This window comes from Lepisosteus platostomus, chromosome 2 (assembly GCF_059453375.1).
Source record: "Lepisosteus platostomus isolate fLepPlt1 chromosome 2, fLepPlt1.hap1, whole genome shotgun sequence".
NCBI lineage: Eukaryota > Metazoa > Chordata > Actinopteri > Semionotiformes > Lepisosteidae > Lepisosteus > Lepisosteus platostomus.
This window is the reverse complement of record NC_142612.1, coordinates 1,511,540-1,529,609: the sequence shown is the minus strand read 5'-3', so window position 1 is coordinate 1,529,609 and position 18,070 is coordinate 1,511,540. Positions and strand designations below refer to the sequence as shown.

The 18,070-nt window shown below is 38.8% G+C and overlaps 1 protein-coding gene across 1 annotated transcript; it reads right to left on the bottom strand.

Moving 5' to 3' along the window:
- Positions 1-4,956: 4,956 nt before the first annotated feature.
- Positions 4,957-17,502, bottom strand: LOC148675649 (sodium/potassium-transporting ATPase subunit alpha-1-like). The gene is made up of 23 exons (XM_088644493.1): positions 17,305-17,502; positions 16,334-16,444; positions 15,735-15,794; positions 15,120-15,323; positions 14,917-15,030; positions 14,516-14,650; positions 14,297-14,414; positions 13,747-14,015; positions 13,146-13,344; positions 12,598-12,707; positions 12,123-12,257; positions 11,790-11,982; positions 10,529-10,704; positions 10,308-10,444; positions 9,822-9,972; positions 9,362-9,530; positions 9,099-9,253; positions 7,746-7,869; positions 6,637-6,782; positions 6,392-6,522; positions 5,962-6,063; positions 5,597-5,688; positions 4,957-5,140 (listed from the first exon to the last, which is right to left on the bottom strand). The coding sequence occupies exons 1-23, from the start codon at positions 17,314-17,316 to the stop codon at positions 5,112-5,114; spliced, it is 3,072 nt and encodes a 1,023-aa protein (XP_088500619.1). The 5' UTR covers positions 17,317-17,502; the 3' UTR covers positions 4,957-5,111.
- Between the last annotated feature and the right edge of the window lie 568 nt (positions 17,503-18,070).

Sequence of the window (18,070 nt, the reverse complement as noted above, 5' to 3'; positions counted from 1 at the left end):
AGCTCATACTTATCAATGTGCCTATATTTCTGCTTTGTACATGTACTGTATCTGCACGATCATGCTATATGCAGTATATACTGTATAGGCTTAAACATTTTGTTAGTTCTTATTATTCAGGTCATCACATCTATTGTTCCCTTGGTAATCACACTTCATGTAAACCCTTGTACACCTTGTAACTCACCCTGGAAAAGGGCGCCTGCTAAGAAAATAAGTGATTAATAATACGGAATAAAAAAAGGTTGCAGATTTGCATGGCACCTTTCAGCAACAATCTCAGTCAACATATTTCTCTCCCTTGTTCATAAAGAATAGGCTTCAGGCACTGGATTCAAACTGTTTACAATTAATAAAGTTAAGTAAAACATAATTCCTTACTGTAAAAAACAAAATTTATGAATTTGATGTTGTAACACACACGTGGAAGGAGCACCGCTTTTCCACAATGAGATAATTAAAGATGCAGGCAACAGCTGTAACTGTAGGAGGAAGTGGCACAAATAGTAAGTCAACATCATGGTACAGTACAGAGCCTTTTTTTGGTGGGGTTCCCCATCTTGGCTGGCAAGACTCCAGTGTGACCCCTTCTTTGGCCACTGATTAAAGCCTTAAAGATGGCACCTGGGACAACCAGCACTCTGCACCCAATGAAATCTACATGACAATTACATCCTCTCAGCTCATAGTATCATGAGCACCCGTGCAATAAGTACATTCAACCGATAATGAATGTGGAAGTGGAAGGAAATGGTTTTCAGAGCTATGACTATTATTGGTCTTTGTATGTATTTGAATGTGCTTTCTACTCCCCAGCCTGCCGCTGCTTCCTCGACCTGTCTTACTGAAAGGTCAGACAGCTCGCTGCCGCCTTGCTAAGGCTTTGCCAGTGGTCAACCAGGAAAATGGAGCACTAGGTTGCTTAAAGGGCAGGGAAGCCTCAAGGCACAGCCAAAGGCAAATGAAGCATTTATAAATAGTCTGTGGTGTTCAAGAACCATTGTATTTGTGTGACTCTGCCTCCTGTCTGAACTGGGATAGGCAGGAGTTTTGCTAGCTCCAGAGATTCATGCAGCTTCTAAGCTCTTGTGCTGGTCAGTGCAGCATGGTCTGGAGTTACTCATGGTGTTATAGCACCACTGAAGGATCTGTCACGGTAACTGTAACTATGTTTCAGCGAAAGACGTAATAATACTTCAGCCATATCGTGACACTAGCACATATGGCACTCTCACATGCAGAACACTGAGCTTTAAAAGAGATAGAGATGATCCATTCTGAGCAGTTCATGATGGAAAGGGGGAGATTAAATGTGAATACGAGCTGGACACATTGTATGGAGGCTCTGACAGTAACTCACACAATACGATAATGTGGCGTGTGAGGATCGGGGCGAGGTATGGCCGAGCCCTCCTGTGTATTTAGATGCACCCCAAGCCTGAGGGAATGTGAATCTAAGATGAAAAGATGGCAGCTGTGATTCACTGTACACTGTTGCTTCAGATGCTTCGTTCAGTTATTATTTTAAAGTACCGAATTAAGGCTTGGGTAGGATTTACCTCCTGGGAAAGTGCTACATATTATGCCCAGAACCAGTGAGTATTGGCACACATCTAAAGCTTACTACCACATTAAACACAGTATTCTGCGTGACAGCACTTTAATAACTATCACATGTTATATTGAAATTACCCGATTTGGCTGAGCTGTATAACATTCAGATAAGGAAAAAACATCAGCCCAGATGTTGTAAGAAGGTGGCTGGGCTTGTTTTCACTTCAGCCCCTGTGCAGATTAAGAGTGTGGTTAGTGAACTCACCCCAGGGGAGACAGATCCCACAGCAAGCATTGTTCATGAGCCCTTTCTTCATCTGTCACTCTTTTGCCCTCTCTGTGGGATGAGAAAGAAATGTCATTTCAAAGCACCAGACACGAACAGTTTTTATTTTGAAAGCGATTTTTTTTTTTATTCAGAATCACAAACATTAATCAAAATCTGTAAAGACTGTATCTTTTTCCCTGACCAGACATGGCACCGCAATGAAACAAATATTAAATAAACCACAAACATCCCTCTAAATCCCATCAGCAAATGTGGTGACCCTGATGTGGCTTTCTGTCCTGCAGGGACTTGTGTACGTGTTTCAAGGCTGGTAGTCTAACTACAGTGTTTTCACAATCATTCCCCAGCCTATAAACCAAAGTGGCAGCTCTGATCAGATTTCTAAATCTTTGTAAATTCCCACAAGCAGTATTTGTGCAATGAAATATACTTACTAAACCACTGCATCCTTTTATTTTTGTGTTCTTTTCAAAGAAGGAAGATATTTGTTTTAAATCGACTAAACATCAAATTAAATAATCACATGGTTATCAGGAAAATGCCAATGCATGTTTACTAGCATATGTTTTGATATTTTATGGAACAGACACAACACAGATACATTTATTATGCCGATTAATGTTTATAGTCAATAGTCAGGTTGATCACTATGAAAATCACGGGTTAAGAAACTGTTCACCTGCGCTGTATGTTTTAGCAGGTTACAGATGTGGACTTGTGTTACTGACCTCTTCCTCTTGTAGGACCAGGACAAGAATGTGCCTGTTCATCGGTCTCAGACCTACCTCATGTTATCTTAGTTCATCCTACAACCTTCAAGGTGACACAAGTCTGGTGAATAGGGTGTCTACACCTGTCACATTCATGTCTTGCAGTAAATCCCTTGTTGACTGTCTACCTGAGGTGTCATTACATTCTATACAGTCCAGAATAGCTTCTATCCACAAGCAGTGAGACTGGCGAACACATTTAGCCATCCCCCTCGGACCACACCTACACCATCACCATCTACCTCATTGTAATTTATTAATTGTACGTCTCCAGTCATTGTTTACACGTCTGTATTGTTTACAGTCAAACTGTCTGCATGTTTACTTGCACATTGTCTATTGTTTGTTTGTACATTGTCTTGATGCACTGTTTGCACTTTGTTTTGTTTTTTACACTTGTTTTATAATCGAGAGACTTTCTGTAAGTAAGAATTCCATTGTACCAGTACCGGTTACATATGGCAATAAAGTTCAAGTTCAAGTTCAAGTTCAAGTTCAAGTTCAAGAAGAGGTGCCAGGACTTGATCAGCGTTGTGCCCAAGAGGCAGGTTGTCGTTGATTAGTTCTGTAGTGATCAAACACACCTGCACAAATTCTCTCTCTTGGAAACTCACAGTTTGATCAACAATTAGCTAATGATTCCGCAAATGTGTTCCACTTTCACTGGCATGTGTTAGCGCGATCTACAGTACACAAAACCTGAATTTATCACTAAAGATTCCCTTGTTGCTGAGTCCTCCTTGATATGCAGGCCGTTGAGGTTCGTGTCTATCTCGGTTTTAAGCAGGCACGGCATTCAACAGGTGTCTCCCCAGCCTGATGATTTAGGGTTTGCACAATAGTCAAGGTCAGATGAGAGTATTGCAGTCATTCATGAAACAAATGATCAATTAATCAAGACCCAAAAACATTTAGTTAAAAAAAATCAAAACCTGTATATTTTTTTCCATTTTCTTGTAAAACACTTGATCTTTTTTATATTGTAGAGATTAGAGCCATAAGCTTATGGCAGTGTATAATATAGGCTCTGTGGATAAAAAGCTTAGGGTGGAGGCCCAGTTTTCTCCCATACTGTAGCACACAGCACAGAACACAGGAGAGCAGGCATGGCAGTTCCCCTCCCCTTTCACCACATCACACACACAGCTGTTAATTCATAAGTAAATACATCCAACCCATGGCAAAGGAGAGCTTTTAAAGCTCTCTCTAGCCATCACTCTTGGTGTTTGTCCGAACTGCCTCCCTTCAGCTTTGCCTATTTTCCTCTTCAAAGGAGGAGGAGCAGAGCTTTCTGTCTCCCTGCCCTGCTCAGGCAAGCTTAGTTTTGAATGTTGCATAGAGACGTAGCCTAAGGCCAATTATGCATTATGAAAAAATGTAAAGGCTTAAGCAAACACCTATTTGCCTGAGTTTTTCTGACTCACGTTTTGTGAAGTTACTATAATTCAACTTCTGAAAAAGTAAAAAAAAAACAATTCTGAATAAAAGGTGAAAAGGACTTTAAAGGTTTAAAATTCAAGACAAAGAATTTGTAATCTTTGTTATTTTAATTTGAATGCCTTTGAAAGCTTTTTACCGAGTTTGTTACAACATGTGCATTACACTTCACTAGCTGACCACTAGATGGTAATAAAGAGTCTATTATTTTGACTGGCTCATGTAAATTGAGATCAAAGTTGTTTTTTCCATTGTGTATATTTTTATACTGCTCTGTTGACAGCACTGGAAACAGAGCTGTTATGCAAGTGAAGAACAGATGTTGTTTTAAAGCAAAGGAAAATAAATGTGACATTTCCTCTTACAGAGCAGTAGGATGCTTGTTTTTTATTTTATTTACTGAGGCAAGTGCTGAATATTTCACATGTATGACTTATAATTATTTTTATTTATTACCTTTTTGTTTAAAAGTCTTTTTAGTGTACCTAAATATGCTGTACCTACAGATACCTAGAGTTATTAAGCCCTCTCACAATTATTACAATAGATGAAACTGCACACAGCTGCTTGACAGACTGTACAGCACACATGCAGGTTGGTTGGCATTAGCTGTTGACCACCCATGAAGTCAGAAAACAACATGAGCAGCACAGTGCTGGTAATATACCTTAGAAATCAATTTATCTCCTCATATTGAAGGACTCATTATATTTAACTTCTCATTCAACAATTCTACAAAGTGAAACTGTTTTGAAACCTGGGAGAGATGAAATTGCTTAAATATTGTAAATGGTTAGTATAAAAAATAGAATAACTTGGAGATGCATTCTGTTTTTAGCTCTCAAGCAAATAAATACAGTTAGTGCAAGCTAATATGATCAAATAAATTGAACCACCAGACACAGATAGTAACTGTGAAATTTTATTTTCATTTACAGAGTTAAAAACATACAGTTCTAGGTACTCCACAACAAAGGCACAAAAAGTCTTGATTCTCTAACTGAGCTGTTAAAGGTCAGAGCTGTAAGACTCATGCACCGGCCTGTATGATGTAGAGAATCCTAATAGTATGTTTCTTTCTCCACCCAACCTGAAAAAAGAACAAAAAATATATTATTCTTTCAAATTTCCACTCATGTGAAAAGTTACCCCAAACCCAAAGAACAAAGACCATAGGAAGACTGCAAAAAAGCCAGACATCTGAGTCAATCAGGCACTCCCAAAATGTATTAACATCACATAAAAAGTACATAATAATAAACACATAAAATATTGGAACCCGCTGCATTTGTTGCATGTTCAGTGCCACTCATTCAATGAGGTTATTGAATATACTCCCACTGCAGATTAGCCATTCGGGTCTGCGATTTCATGGTGGCAATAAGCTTCGTCAGAAGCCAGTTAGCCACCAATCGCTTAGACGTTCTCAGTGAAACCCTCGAATTACTGTACGTGTCCGGTCAGTTCTGCTCGTTAGTATTACTCTAACGTCCAGCAGGGGCAGAAAGTAATGCCAAGAAAATTGAAATCTTGTGTTCTCACTCACCTCCTGGACAGCGTCGGAGGATGTATTTCCGGATCTCGTCATAGACGAAGATGAAGAGAGCAAAGGGAAAGGGGCAGAACCACCAGTGGGGCCTGAAAAGGAGTAAAGAATCTCTAGCAGCACGTATGGAGGCAGTACTGTCTACTCTTGAATATTACGGAGATGGACACGGACAATTTGAAAGTTAGAATTAGAGTCCCATGTAAGCAAGAGTCTGGTTACACAAAGTACTTTTTGCCACATGTTCTGTTGCCCATGGCTTTCAATATAGAGCATTTCTAAATGCAATGTATTCAGCATTACACATTGGTGACAGCAAGTACAGTAATACTAATTAAAAACAAGAAGAAAAAATAAAATCTCACTTGAGTGGGTACATTCTGAGGGCAATGTCCATTCCTGGGCAGTAAGACAGGAGGGCAGCCAACGCCGTCTCTTCAAACAGGCCAAAGACCAGGATTTTGTTTCTTGTGGACAAAACACAAAGAAATGAAGTCATCTAGGAAAGCTGAGGTGCATTTCAAACAGGGAACAGGAGGCACTTCTTCACACAAAGGATTGTGAAGCAGGAGGAGGCAGGCTGTGAACTAATTCAGCAATTTGTTCAACTGTGCACACATCCCAGAGGGTGTTAATGGATTACATACCTTTAATATTTCATAAAAAATAGACATGCAAATAAAATATTTGGAACAAAGGAACAAAGGAAACTAGCATATGCATTCGTTTTTTTTCCAGCATCTTTGTACTGCTGAAGATTCCTTACATTATTAAGACCAGTATTAATAAACTTACCTCAGTCCCTGTTGGAAGACTGAGTTTCTTCTTGTTTTACAGATGATTAACACCATCCACTGGCAAATCACAATGGTGACAAAGAAGGCTGTTTGGCAGGTGTACTCAACAATCTTTCTTTGCTCATAGGTCTATATAAAAATGAAAAACAGAAGAGGATGAGAAATGTTATATGGGTTTGTGTTTTTTCCATATTTTGAGCTCAAAGAGTTGCTCATTTACAAGGAATGATTGATCATACTGACCCACTGCTGTCCATAGCTGTCTTCCAAGTCATTGATATATTTGTCATCCCAGGTAACACGGATTCCCATAAGCCTTGACGGAAGAAAACCATATTCACCAAGAATGACGAAAAAGGTGAAAAATCCTCCCAAGGCTTGAATCATTCCTAAGAAAAAGACGATTTTTTAAATTTATTTGGTTGACAGTTTTATTGAATGTCATCTACTTTTGAACCCATTTATAAAGGGTACAATGGAAATGCTCCATCAAACATCGAGTTTAATTTCCAGAATCCTAGTAAGTGTTCCTCACTGCTGTGCATTAAAGTACTTTTGAAAGAACAAAAAGGGCCAATTGCACATTCTTAGCAGGCTTTTGTCATTGAATGTATATATATAGCTGCATTTGTCTGTCAAAAGCAGGATTAAAAGTTCATTGAAAATTTACTGTGCATTTATTGGAGATCTATCATAGCTCACCTCTGATAAATTTGTTTTGTTTGCTATTAATGTAACTTTGTGTGAGGAGGAACTAAGCTTATTATTTCACAATCTTTAACTCACATTGATCAAAATCCTCAAAAATCCATGGTGACAAGTCAAGGTAAAGCATACGTGGATAAGCAATATGAAATGTTGTTGTAGCTAAACCATCACATTTACCAGTCCAATTTAATTGATTGGTAACATCCATAAAGCTAATGTTCTTTTTGTATTGCATTATACAGATCTACTAGCATTTGTTGTATTTTATATTGTAAAATTTGAGTTTCCACATTTTTTCCACAAAGAAAAGCACAGAGTTAAAAGAATCCAATAGTGCGACATGTCTAAGACATTTGCACAGCGGTGTGTGCATGGAGCTTCACATCACTATCAGCAAGCACTCAGCAAACAACAGCTTTGTTCATAATTCGCTGTGAAGTACACCTGCCTCTCTTATCTGTAACATGCTATGAAGTACCTTCCCAATTTTCCTCATTAAAAAAAGTGGTATTGCCATTTAAATTGACTTACTACAGAATACAGAACAAATAAAAGTAGTACTATTATACTTTGACTTTTTCTTGATAATACTTTAAAAAATCAATTGTTTTGTTCTCTTGGTTTTGCTAAAATAAAGCTCTTACCGATTTGACCATAGGCCATACTGATCAATCTTTCATTCACCAGCTTGTCGGTGAAGATATTCCTGGGGTTTCTCTTCATGATGTCACTCTCTGCTTTTTCATAGGCATAGGAGATCGCAGGGATCTTGGACATACAGACACATTTAAAAGCCTGTTATTAAATCCTGTGCACAAATGCTGCACTTTTTATCTTCATTCCCACAATAACAGTCTGGACTAAGACACTGTAAGTGGGATTTGTGCCTAAACCGGTCAGACCTAAGTTCTGGTACCTCTTAATTTGAGTCATTTCTCCACATCTAAGACGGTCACTGTTTTATCTTGTTCACTCATCTATTACATTTTCATGATGAAATAACTCTGTTCTGAGAATACCTTAGATACAGACTAGAAGAGTAACAAAAATGCAACTGGATGCAGAGCCTCACTTTTTGGTTTGCTGCTGCTTGTATGACAGTACACGTTTGCTTCTAAAATCTGACTACAGTGTTCTGATCATATAACTGTACATATCACGATGGGTTTAAGTCATTATTTCATTGAAATAATGAAAGATATTAGAATTTTATCAGTGAAATGAAATGATCTATGTGTATCTGCAAGGTTACCACAAGGCTATACAGATAACATGTGTGTTCTGTTTGACACTGTTGAGACTTGATCATGATCACAAAGCCTAGCTCCTAGGCTAGCAGCTATTTCAGCAGGGCCAAATGCCTGGGTCACCTGCTGCAGCAAAACTCCACACTATCTTTTAAGGGGACGAAGTCACGTTCTCACCTATACAGTATAGTCTACAGGGAGATCATACAGTCAAAACTTAATTGCCCCAGTGACAGGAAGAGTAGACTTATCAGTGTATGAGTATAGGAATCAGAGTTAAATTGATTTTTAGTTACTTTGTTAACATGTTATCAACAGTGGCGGCTTGAAACTGCATTGAAAGAGAGTTACATTAAAGTTAAGCTCTATTGAATGCCCAGAGCACGGTAAAGGTGCCGTTCTTCCGTTTCGCATTGCACAGTACACCCCCTCTTTGCTGTTTACATCGAACTCTGGCTCCTTGTGACTTCCAAATTAATTTTAATAGTTAAGTATTGGTATTAGTAAACAGTACCCTTTGCTAGATATGTACAGTGTTGCAACTGTGGAGCATGAAGAGTGGTTAGCCTTTCAGGGTTCTGGAACGTTTATATATGAAATCCAAATTCCAGCCACAGTATTATAATTAATAATTGTACATGAGATACTAGAATTGTGGTTTGCCATACTGTGTGTGTAACCGTTCCAATTGAGTTTTAAGAAGAAAAAAGACAGTTCTTGAACAAATGAATAAAATGTAGCTGCTCTCACCAAGTCAGTGCCCAAGTCAATGCACAGAATGGTGACAGTTCCCAGTGGCAGAGGAATGTTGGCAATGATGTAGAGCAGGAAAGGTGTGATCTCAGGAATGTTACTGGTCAGGGTGTAGGCAATGGACTTCTTCAGGTTGTCAAAGATCAAACGGCCTAGTAGGAAAAGAAGCAATTTTTAAACAAGCAAAAGGAGGACTTTGGGCAATTTCACATGGAATCTAACATTACAGTCCCAGAAACTTTGGGACACACTTGCTTTACCTTCTTCTACACCGGTCACAATGGAAGCAAAGTTGTCATCCAGCAGGATCATGTCAGCAGCCTGTTTGGAGACGTCTGATCCAGCTATGCCCATAGCAACACCGATATCTGCTTTCTTCAGGGCAGGGGAGTCGTTCACACCGTCACCAGTCACGGCTACAACGGCCCCCTGTAGATGGACAGGGGATTTACTGGTTTGTAAGAAAGCCTTAAGTAGGAAGATGGCCCATATGCTTTGGTTTATCAAATTCTTTCATTTTAATACAGAAATAAAAAAAAAACAACTGACTGGAATAAAATGAAAAAGTCTGATATGTTTTCAAGCCTGTTATGTAATACAAGATGTCAGATCTCTTCTCATGCCTTATACACCACAGTATTGTGTAGAACCCAATCTAGGGTGTTTAGTCAAGGCTAATGACTATTGTCAGAACAGGAGTAACTTAATACTGCGCAGCACCTGTCGTTGGCAGCCCTCCACGATGATGAGCTTCTGCTGAGGAGAGGTTCGAGCAAACACGATCTCAGTGTGGTGTTTCAGGATGTCATCCAGCTGCTCGGAAGTCAGATCCTTCAGGTCACTGCCGTGAACTACACAGGCTTTGGCATCTCTATAAAACAAGGTAATTTAAAAAATGTAATTAAAGCGGCATGGAAGTTCATTTTTAATTATTCCAAGGCTCTTGTGTTTTACGCCTAATGTAATATACATTGCTCACAACGCTAACAGTCAGAAAGGCATCAGTTCCTTCTCTCAATTTGTTACACATGTACTGTATTACATAAATAAATCAAATTTCCACATTTCCCAAACAAAATAAACTCTTTAGTCAACATCTGGGAAGTGATTTCTCCTAATACTGTACCTACATCCTGTCAGTTAGTATTACTGCAACGAAATGAAGGAAACCTGAGCCACAGAAGCTTAATGTCTCTGGTATTATACCTCGGGTTGACTTCAGCAACAGGGATTTTCAGACGGGCTGCAATATCTTCCACAGTTTCGTTGCCCTCAGAGATGATCCCAACACCCTTTGCAATGGCCTTGGCCGTAATGGGATGGTCACCAGTAACCATGATAACCTGAAAGCAATAAAGGGAAGGATGACTCCAGATTGCTTAAGACAACCAACATGACAGAATGCTTATATTAAAAAAGCAAGTTACCTTAATTCCTGCACTCCTGCACTTGCTAACAGCATCAGGCACAGCAGCACGGGGAGGATCAATCATGGCCATCAAGCCCACAAAACAGAGGTTCTCGGTTGGGAAGTTCACCTCATCGGTGTCAAACTGAAACCCTCCAGTAAACTGGTCGTCAGGCAGGGCAAAGTGGCAAAATCCTGCAGGACAGTAAATGGAACATGAGGAACCAGCAGATTCAGCAGCAAATCTCCCTCAAGAAAAGAAGTCGCAGAAGACTCAGTTCTTTCTTATTATTGTGTGTTCTAGAGTTGGTTTTTAAAGTCCAGTTAGGGAAAGAATTACTGTGTCCCAGCTCTGGAATCACAATTCCACCAGTTTTTAGAACGCACACTATGGCAATTTGACTAATACAGAATTTTTACTTCTTTACTTTTAACATTTTTTAACACTGTGACAATTATACTTGCCACTTATTTGACTTATTTACTTGCCAATTTTTCTTCTTACTATAAAACCTATTAAAACTATTATTACTATTAAATCTGTTACTTCAGCCTAGCCTACTCACACCTTACATCATAGTTTGTTGCAACTATGGCTGCTGGTGCTGCTGTTCATGCCATTGTGTGTCTCAGTGTTGGCTTTCCAGGTACACTGTAGATACATTTGACTAAACTATCCTATTCTCCTCCCCACATGTCTGGATGGTGCCCGAGTTAAATACTACATTACTGCTATGGATTCAAAAGGGACATAGCGAATACAGCTATCGTTTAGGAGGATTTTCTGGTCTACAGAGATTATTTAGAATAATATAATCTTAGCATGTCTAGAGGGATTGGGGAGCCAGTTGACCTTGGACCTCTAGAGGTTTTTCCTGACAGAGGAGTTTTTGGTTTGTCTCCTCCGTTGACTTCTGGCTTGTTCTCTTTCTGTATTGTAATGTCATGCATTGTCACACAGCGTTCTTAAGTGCCTTGGGGCAGCCTTGCTGTGAAAGGTGCTATGTAAACATAAATTGAATTAAATTGAATTTTACTTCTAAAGTGTAAGGAGTGCAGCTCTGCCTCTGCTGGGATTCAATCTTATCTACTTACAGACAACACAGGGCCACACCTCAGTTAAGAATTTTGCTTTATGAAAAGATTGGATTTTCTGCAGATGGTAAATAGAACAGTATCGAAGTTACAAACATGTCACCATCTGTATTTGCTGAGGAACCTACTTACAGTAGGTGCCAACATTTCCAAGTTGAACCATTGCACTGTGGCTGTGCACTTACCAAGCACTCTCTCTCCCAGGCCACCGAGCTCAAGGTAGGCATTCTGGAAGGCATCCTTCATCTCATCCTCCAAAGGCTGTTCCTTGCCCTGCATCAGGATGGTGGAGCAGCGGTCGAGAATTCTTTCTGGGGCGCCCTTCATCACCAGGAGGAATCGGGATTCGGATGGATTTGGGTTCTTATGGATAGACAGCTAGAGACAAAAACCATTTTGTGTTAAGCACACATGAGAGTCTGTCCAGATTTACAGTATACAAAAATTGTCGTGCTTATCCATGTTTGGAGAACTGGCCTTTGTGGTTTGCCTTTAGGCACCTGGATTAATGTTTGTACCTGGTACTTGTTGGTTGAGTTGAAGGGGATTTCTGCCACTTTGGGATACTGATCTCTCATTCCTTTCACAGACCCACAGCACATCTCAATACATTTCAGCAGGGCAGCTTCAGAGGCATCACCAGCAACATCTCTCTGTAGAAACAAACATAATGAACTACCATTGCAAATGCAAAAATCCATACTGGGAATGGGAGTCTAATGCATAGAGTAAAACATTATTCATTATGGATTTTTGTGATATTTTACTGGGATACCATTTGTTAGAGGGACTTTTTTTAATTGTGTAATATGTGATACAGTAGTGATACTAGCACAAACAAGAGTACTCTAAAGTAAAAATATGTCTATATATCAATTAACATGAAAGCATTGAATTATACATGTTTTTTTAAATATAAGACAATACATAAAAACTAAAAAAACAGGACTTGTTCACTACGTACTAAGTATGTATTCACAAAGACAGTGTTACCTTCAGCACTGGTAAATTCTCCTGGTCAGACATAAACACAGCACGGTTACACAACCCAGCAATACGGGCCAGAGCAGGCCAGGATGGGGAGCTTTTGTCAAAGGAGATACCTATAAGAATCCAGACATGAAGAACATTACAAAATCCAATTCATCTCTAGAAGGTTTCTCGGTCAATTAAAAGTCATTGTGTTACATTTTGTTTTTCTAGGTGGCCAATTAGTTAATTGTATGTTCATAAAAAGGATGGAACATGACATCGGCAGCTACAATCCTTATGGTGCTATGAACTTCCAGCGGGCAGGAGCTTCCAGAGAGTACCTGTTTGACTGAATATGACTGGATGGAATCAGTCAACTGGAGAGATCTTTCTGTGATCTGCTTTTAACATAAAAATACTTAAAGCTCACAATGCAAGAAGAAGTGGATGGCTTCACAATTCATAGCTTTGAGGATGAGGAGTTTGAACCAAGATATAAGAGTCTTGTAGATTGAAAAAATATATATTTTTTAATTATCTGTTGAAATGAAAGTGAACTTTTTTCTTACCGCTTTGATCCTCTGTGGTGTCAACTTTGTGAATTTGGTTATCAAACCACAAATGAGCAACAGTCATTCTGTTCTGGGTCAGGGTGCCAGTCTTGTCCGAGCAAATGGTAGAGGTGGACCCCAGAGTCTCCACAGCTTCCAGATTCTTCACCAGGCAGTTCTTACGGGCCATACGTTTCGCTGTGAGAGTCAGACAGACCTGAGGGAGAGGGAAAGATTAACAAGTATAACTATTGTAAACGCATAAAGTAAGCAAAGATTAGTCCAACTGAAGCTCTACATGTTCAATTCCTTATTTTAAAAACAGAGAATGGACTCAGATGATCAGATGTCAAGTTATTACAATATGTTATACATTACATGTTCATTAAACAATGTTACAGTTTGTCTAACTTTCTAAATGCCAAAATTAAACTTAAATAGAGAATCAATTTGTCTTAAAAATTTAAAACAAAGTGAAAATTTGCTTAAATGATCTTCAGTGTCAATGAGATCTTGCCATTATTGGTTCAAATTATTTTCTTCCTTAACTATCTTTTTATGCCAACAATATTTTCCTATTTACGTTTCATGGTATTTATTGAGAAAATGTTATTCTTACAGTGACAGTAGCCAGGAGACCTTCAGGTACATTGGCCACAATGATTCCAATCAGGAAGATGACGGCCTCTAGCCAATTGTAGCCAAGGATCAGGGAGAGGATGAAGAAAGAGACCCCCAGGAACACCGCCACCCCAGTGATGATGCGGATGAAGTGCTCTAATTCAATAGAAATAGGTGTGCGACCAACTTCCAGACCAGAAGCAAGAGTTGCAATACGTCCCATCACAGTATTGTCGCCAGTGTTAATGACAATCCCACGAGCAGTGCCTAAAAGAAGAGAGATACACAATAACTAGTAATTTAAAAAATCCTCATTCTTTCTTGAGTCCGACCCTGTAAATTAATGTACCCTGTAATAATACCCTGTATTAATGAATGCCTTATAAACAGGATGCACAGTACATGGTTTGCTGTAGAATGCAGTTTTATTGCAATGTTTAAAATAAACTGGAAATGAGAAATGACTTTTAGGTGCATCACATGCTTCTCAAAATATGTAAATAACTTAATAAAATAGTTCAAGAATGACACTGGATAAAAACCCGCACCTTCAACACAGTTGGTAGGGAAGAAGGCAATGTTCCTGGTCTCAAGAGGATTTTCATTGGAGAAGTCAGGAGATCTGGTCTGAGGTTCAGACTCACCAGTTAGGGAAGAATTGTCAACCTGCAGAGAAAGAAAACTGTAATTTTACCAACGTTTGGAAAAGACAGCTACTGTATGTCCGATGGAGATGTCACTTCTTCTGTTACACAGAATTAGCCAACCTTGCAGCCGTGAGCCGAGATGATTCTCAGATCAGCAGGTATCCGGTCTCCCCCCTTCACTTCCACCAGGTCTCCAACAACAACCTCCTCTGCATGGATGCTCTTCTTTTCACCATCTCGGATAACCAGCGCTTGCTGAAAACGGACAAATTAGTTATACTGCATATTCCATTTCTTTTCAAATAAGGTAAGGGTTTTCCTGTGTAATAAACCAGTTGGATACATTATGCATCATTGTTTCATTTAGTCTCATTTCACTAGAACAATTAGTCACATGGCATAAGATGTGTCTGTGGATTAAAGACATTCCATTACCAAGTATTATTGTGAATTTTCTTCCAGGAACAAATATATTAAGCATGACTGTCATGGCTTGACTTTAAATAGATGAAAAGAAATACCTGTGGAACCATTTTCTTGAATGAATCCATGATCCTGGAGCTTTTAGCTTCTTGGTAATATGAGAAGAAGCCACTAATGATCACAACAAAAGTAAGTGCAATTCCCAGGTACAGCTGCAGGAAAATAGAAAAAGACACTTGTCGTCACCAAGAACTATGTTATACGTGTCTTTAAAGTTTCAGACCTGTACCTATGTGCTTACATTGTCATTGACGGGTTCTGGGTCTGTGGCTTGTTGAATTGCATAAGCAAAGTAACAGAGGAAGGCTCCAGTCCACAGAAGCATGGAGAAACCGCCGAACATCTGCTTGCAGAACTTGACCCACTCGGGGGTGGTGACAGGAGGAGTCAGGACATTGGGGCCATCTCGCGCCAGGATCTCAGAGGCACGGCTGATGGTTAAACCCTGAAAAAATTCAATCAATCAATCAATCAATCAATCAACCAACCAACCAACCAAACTTTCTTTTCTAAAACTCAAAGATTCTCAATTAAAATTTGTTTGGTAAACTTAATATTTTTAAGATATCATATGTACCATCATGTCCAAACCTACAGCACAAGCTCAGTTATGTTCATAATTCAGTAACCTTTAATTAAACTTTAATTGAAGGATTCAACAGTGGGATAAAACCCACCAGGTTTGAGAGCTATACCTCTTCAGGTATCAATGGATTAGAATTAAATTTTGGATTAAAAATGTGTGAAAATATATATACAATATACCAATACAATGACTGAAATGTGAAATGTTCAGTGATAAAAGGTACTGAAAGGATTACCCCAGTGATCGGAGGAGCGCAGAACAGAAACCTACCCGTTCGAGATCAGTGCCATACTTCCGCTGGATCTCATCGAACGCTAGCTTATGATCATCCTAAATAAAAAAGTTAATAAAATTCCTGAGTACAAAAGGTCTTTAATCAAATAGTATTGTGACAAAATATTAATATTTCAATATTTACAAGATGTTAACCATTATATTTTTTCAGATTAAACAAAAGTGATAACAAGAGGTTGTACTGATAAATATATTTTTTTGTATAGGATATATATGTTTTAGCTAAGAAAATAAGTGCTCAATGTTTAAGATTTTTGCAACACACCAGTTAAGATTTTTCCAGATTCACGATTTACCATTGTCATGTTTCTTTACTTAAGGAAACATGACTCTTGGGGAAGCTCAATGATTCATTCGTTTAAAAAAGGCCAATTACTGATCATGCGGCATGCCAAATATGGTTGAACCCCAGATTCACATTTCCAGTACTGTCACTCTGCACAGACCATGTTATAGGTTCATTTCCCCCCCTTGAATTACTGCATTTTACACTCTTACTCTCAATGTAAAAGAGAAAACACTATCTACAAGTGAAGAGTAACTTTACAAAAACAATGTAAATATGAGATACTCACCAAATCAACTTCCTTCTTCAGTTCTTCTATGTCTCTATGTCCCTTCTTCTTTCCTTTCTTCTTCTTTCCTTCTTTCTCTGATGTTGGAGTTGCTTCATACTTGTGTCCTTCCTAAGACATTGTGGAGATTATTATTGTCGCTACTGCACTCAGCGGGAAGACAGAATGGTTAGCAATGCAAAAGGTTCAATGATCATTTGAAGAGGAAACCTGAATTGGACCCCTTCATACAAATTCAATTTATGTCCTCAGGATGAAATTTGTTGACCGCTTTGCACCAATTGAGAGATTATACTACAATGTACATGTGCAATGGGTCCAATCAACTCTTATCCTTATCTTTTCTTATCTTATCAACAGTTTGTAAAGAACAATTAATGGATTGTAAGCAAAAGATGTCAGATACATAAATACAGAAACCCTGCTTATGGTACTGTATATCAAGCCTATTGGATTGTCATAAGGCTATACCCTTAGAGGACAATAAATATGTTAACTGAGGTTAAGATGCCAAAGATTCAAAAGTAAAATTCATTCTTCATACTGAAAATACACCCATCTTCTCAAATCTGTGACTAAGCTGCTGTGTCAAGTGGTAAATTAGACAGTGGTGAGATTTACTCTTTGGCTGCTTCATCAGGTCTGTTGCCCACAATTGTCATTTAAACAGAGTCCAGTACCACACTTAAGAGATCACTTTATTGACACACAGACAGGGAGAGAAGCTTGGGGTCAGAGCGCAGGGTCAGCCATTTATACAGCACCCCTGGAGCAGTTGGGGTTAAGGGCCTTGCTCAGGGGCCCAACAGAGTAGGATTCCTCTGCCGACAATCTTCTAGCCACAGGCACAGATCCTTAGCCACAGTGCCACTGCTCCACTTTTTTTTGCAGTGTGATGAGCAGATATGTGCTGTTTTAACACAAAACTACACTGAAAACACCTAAGGATAGAGTACATAAAAAATACTTACTAAAAATCCCATGTTTGGTGGCTTTGTGTGGGAGTCTTCTTATTTAAACAAACAAACAAACAAACAAACAAACAAACCAATAAATAAATAATTTGGATTTCCTCCTGAGTAGGCTGTGCGGTGTTTCCAGCTGTTCCCAGGGTGAGTGTGCCTCTTCAGGAGGACACAGCCAGCCTTCCCTACCTGTCTTCCTCAGTCCTGCACATTTATATCCTCCAGCCAGCGTGATGTCACGGATCCTGCCATGAGCAGTGGGAAGACTCTTGGCCCTTATTTACTCAAGTAAACTTCAGCCTTGGTTGTGCCTTCAATTTAGTGTAAATTGAACCGTGAAGGTAGTTTAGCAAAGTGGTTTGCCATCATCTGTCTGCCTTTGTAAATACAGGATTCAGTATAGAAATTATTTTGCTCAAACTGCAAAGTTTTGTTTTATCTGCAAAAACTACATCTGAAGAATTTTTCTTGACATCCATATTTCAGCACTGGAAATGAATAATGTTGACACTTACTGGTGTTTCACATGCAAGTGTTAGTCATTTCTTGATATAAATTAAGGTTTGCGATAAATATTCTTAAACAATTATAGCACCCAATCACCATACCCGAATATTGTCATAAATAAAGAATTGCTAAGAAATTAATTCTCCAGGGAAAAATGTCATCTGAAGTATGCAGTTTAAAAGAAAATCATCACTTATTTGACTTAAGTCTAGATTATATTTCTCTATAAGGAAGAATTATTTATTTTTTATCATTTTAAGGTTAG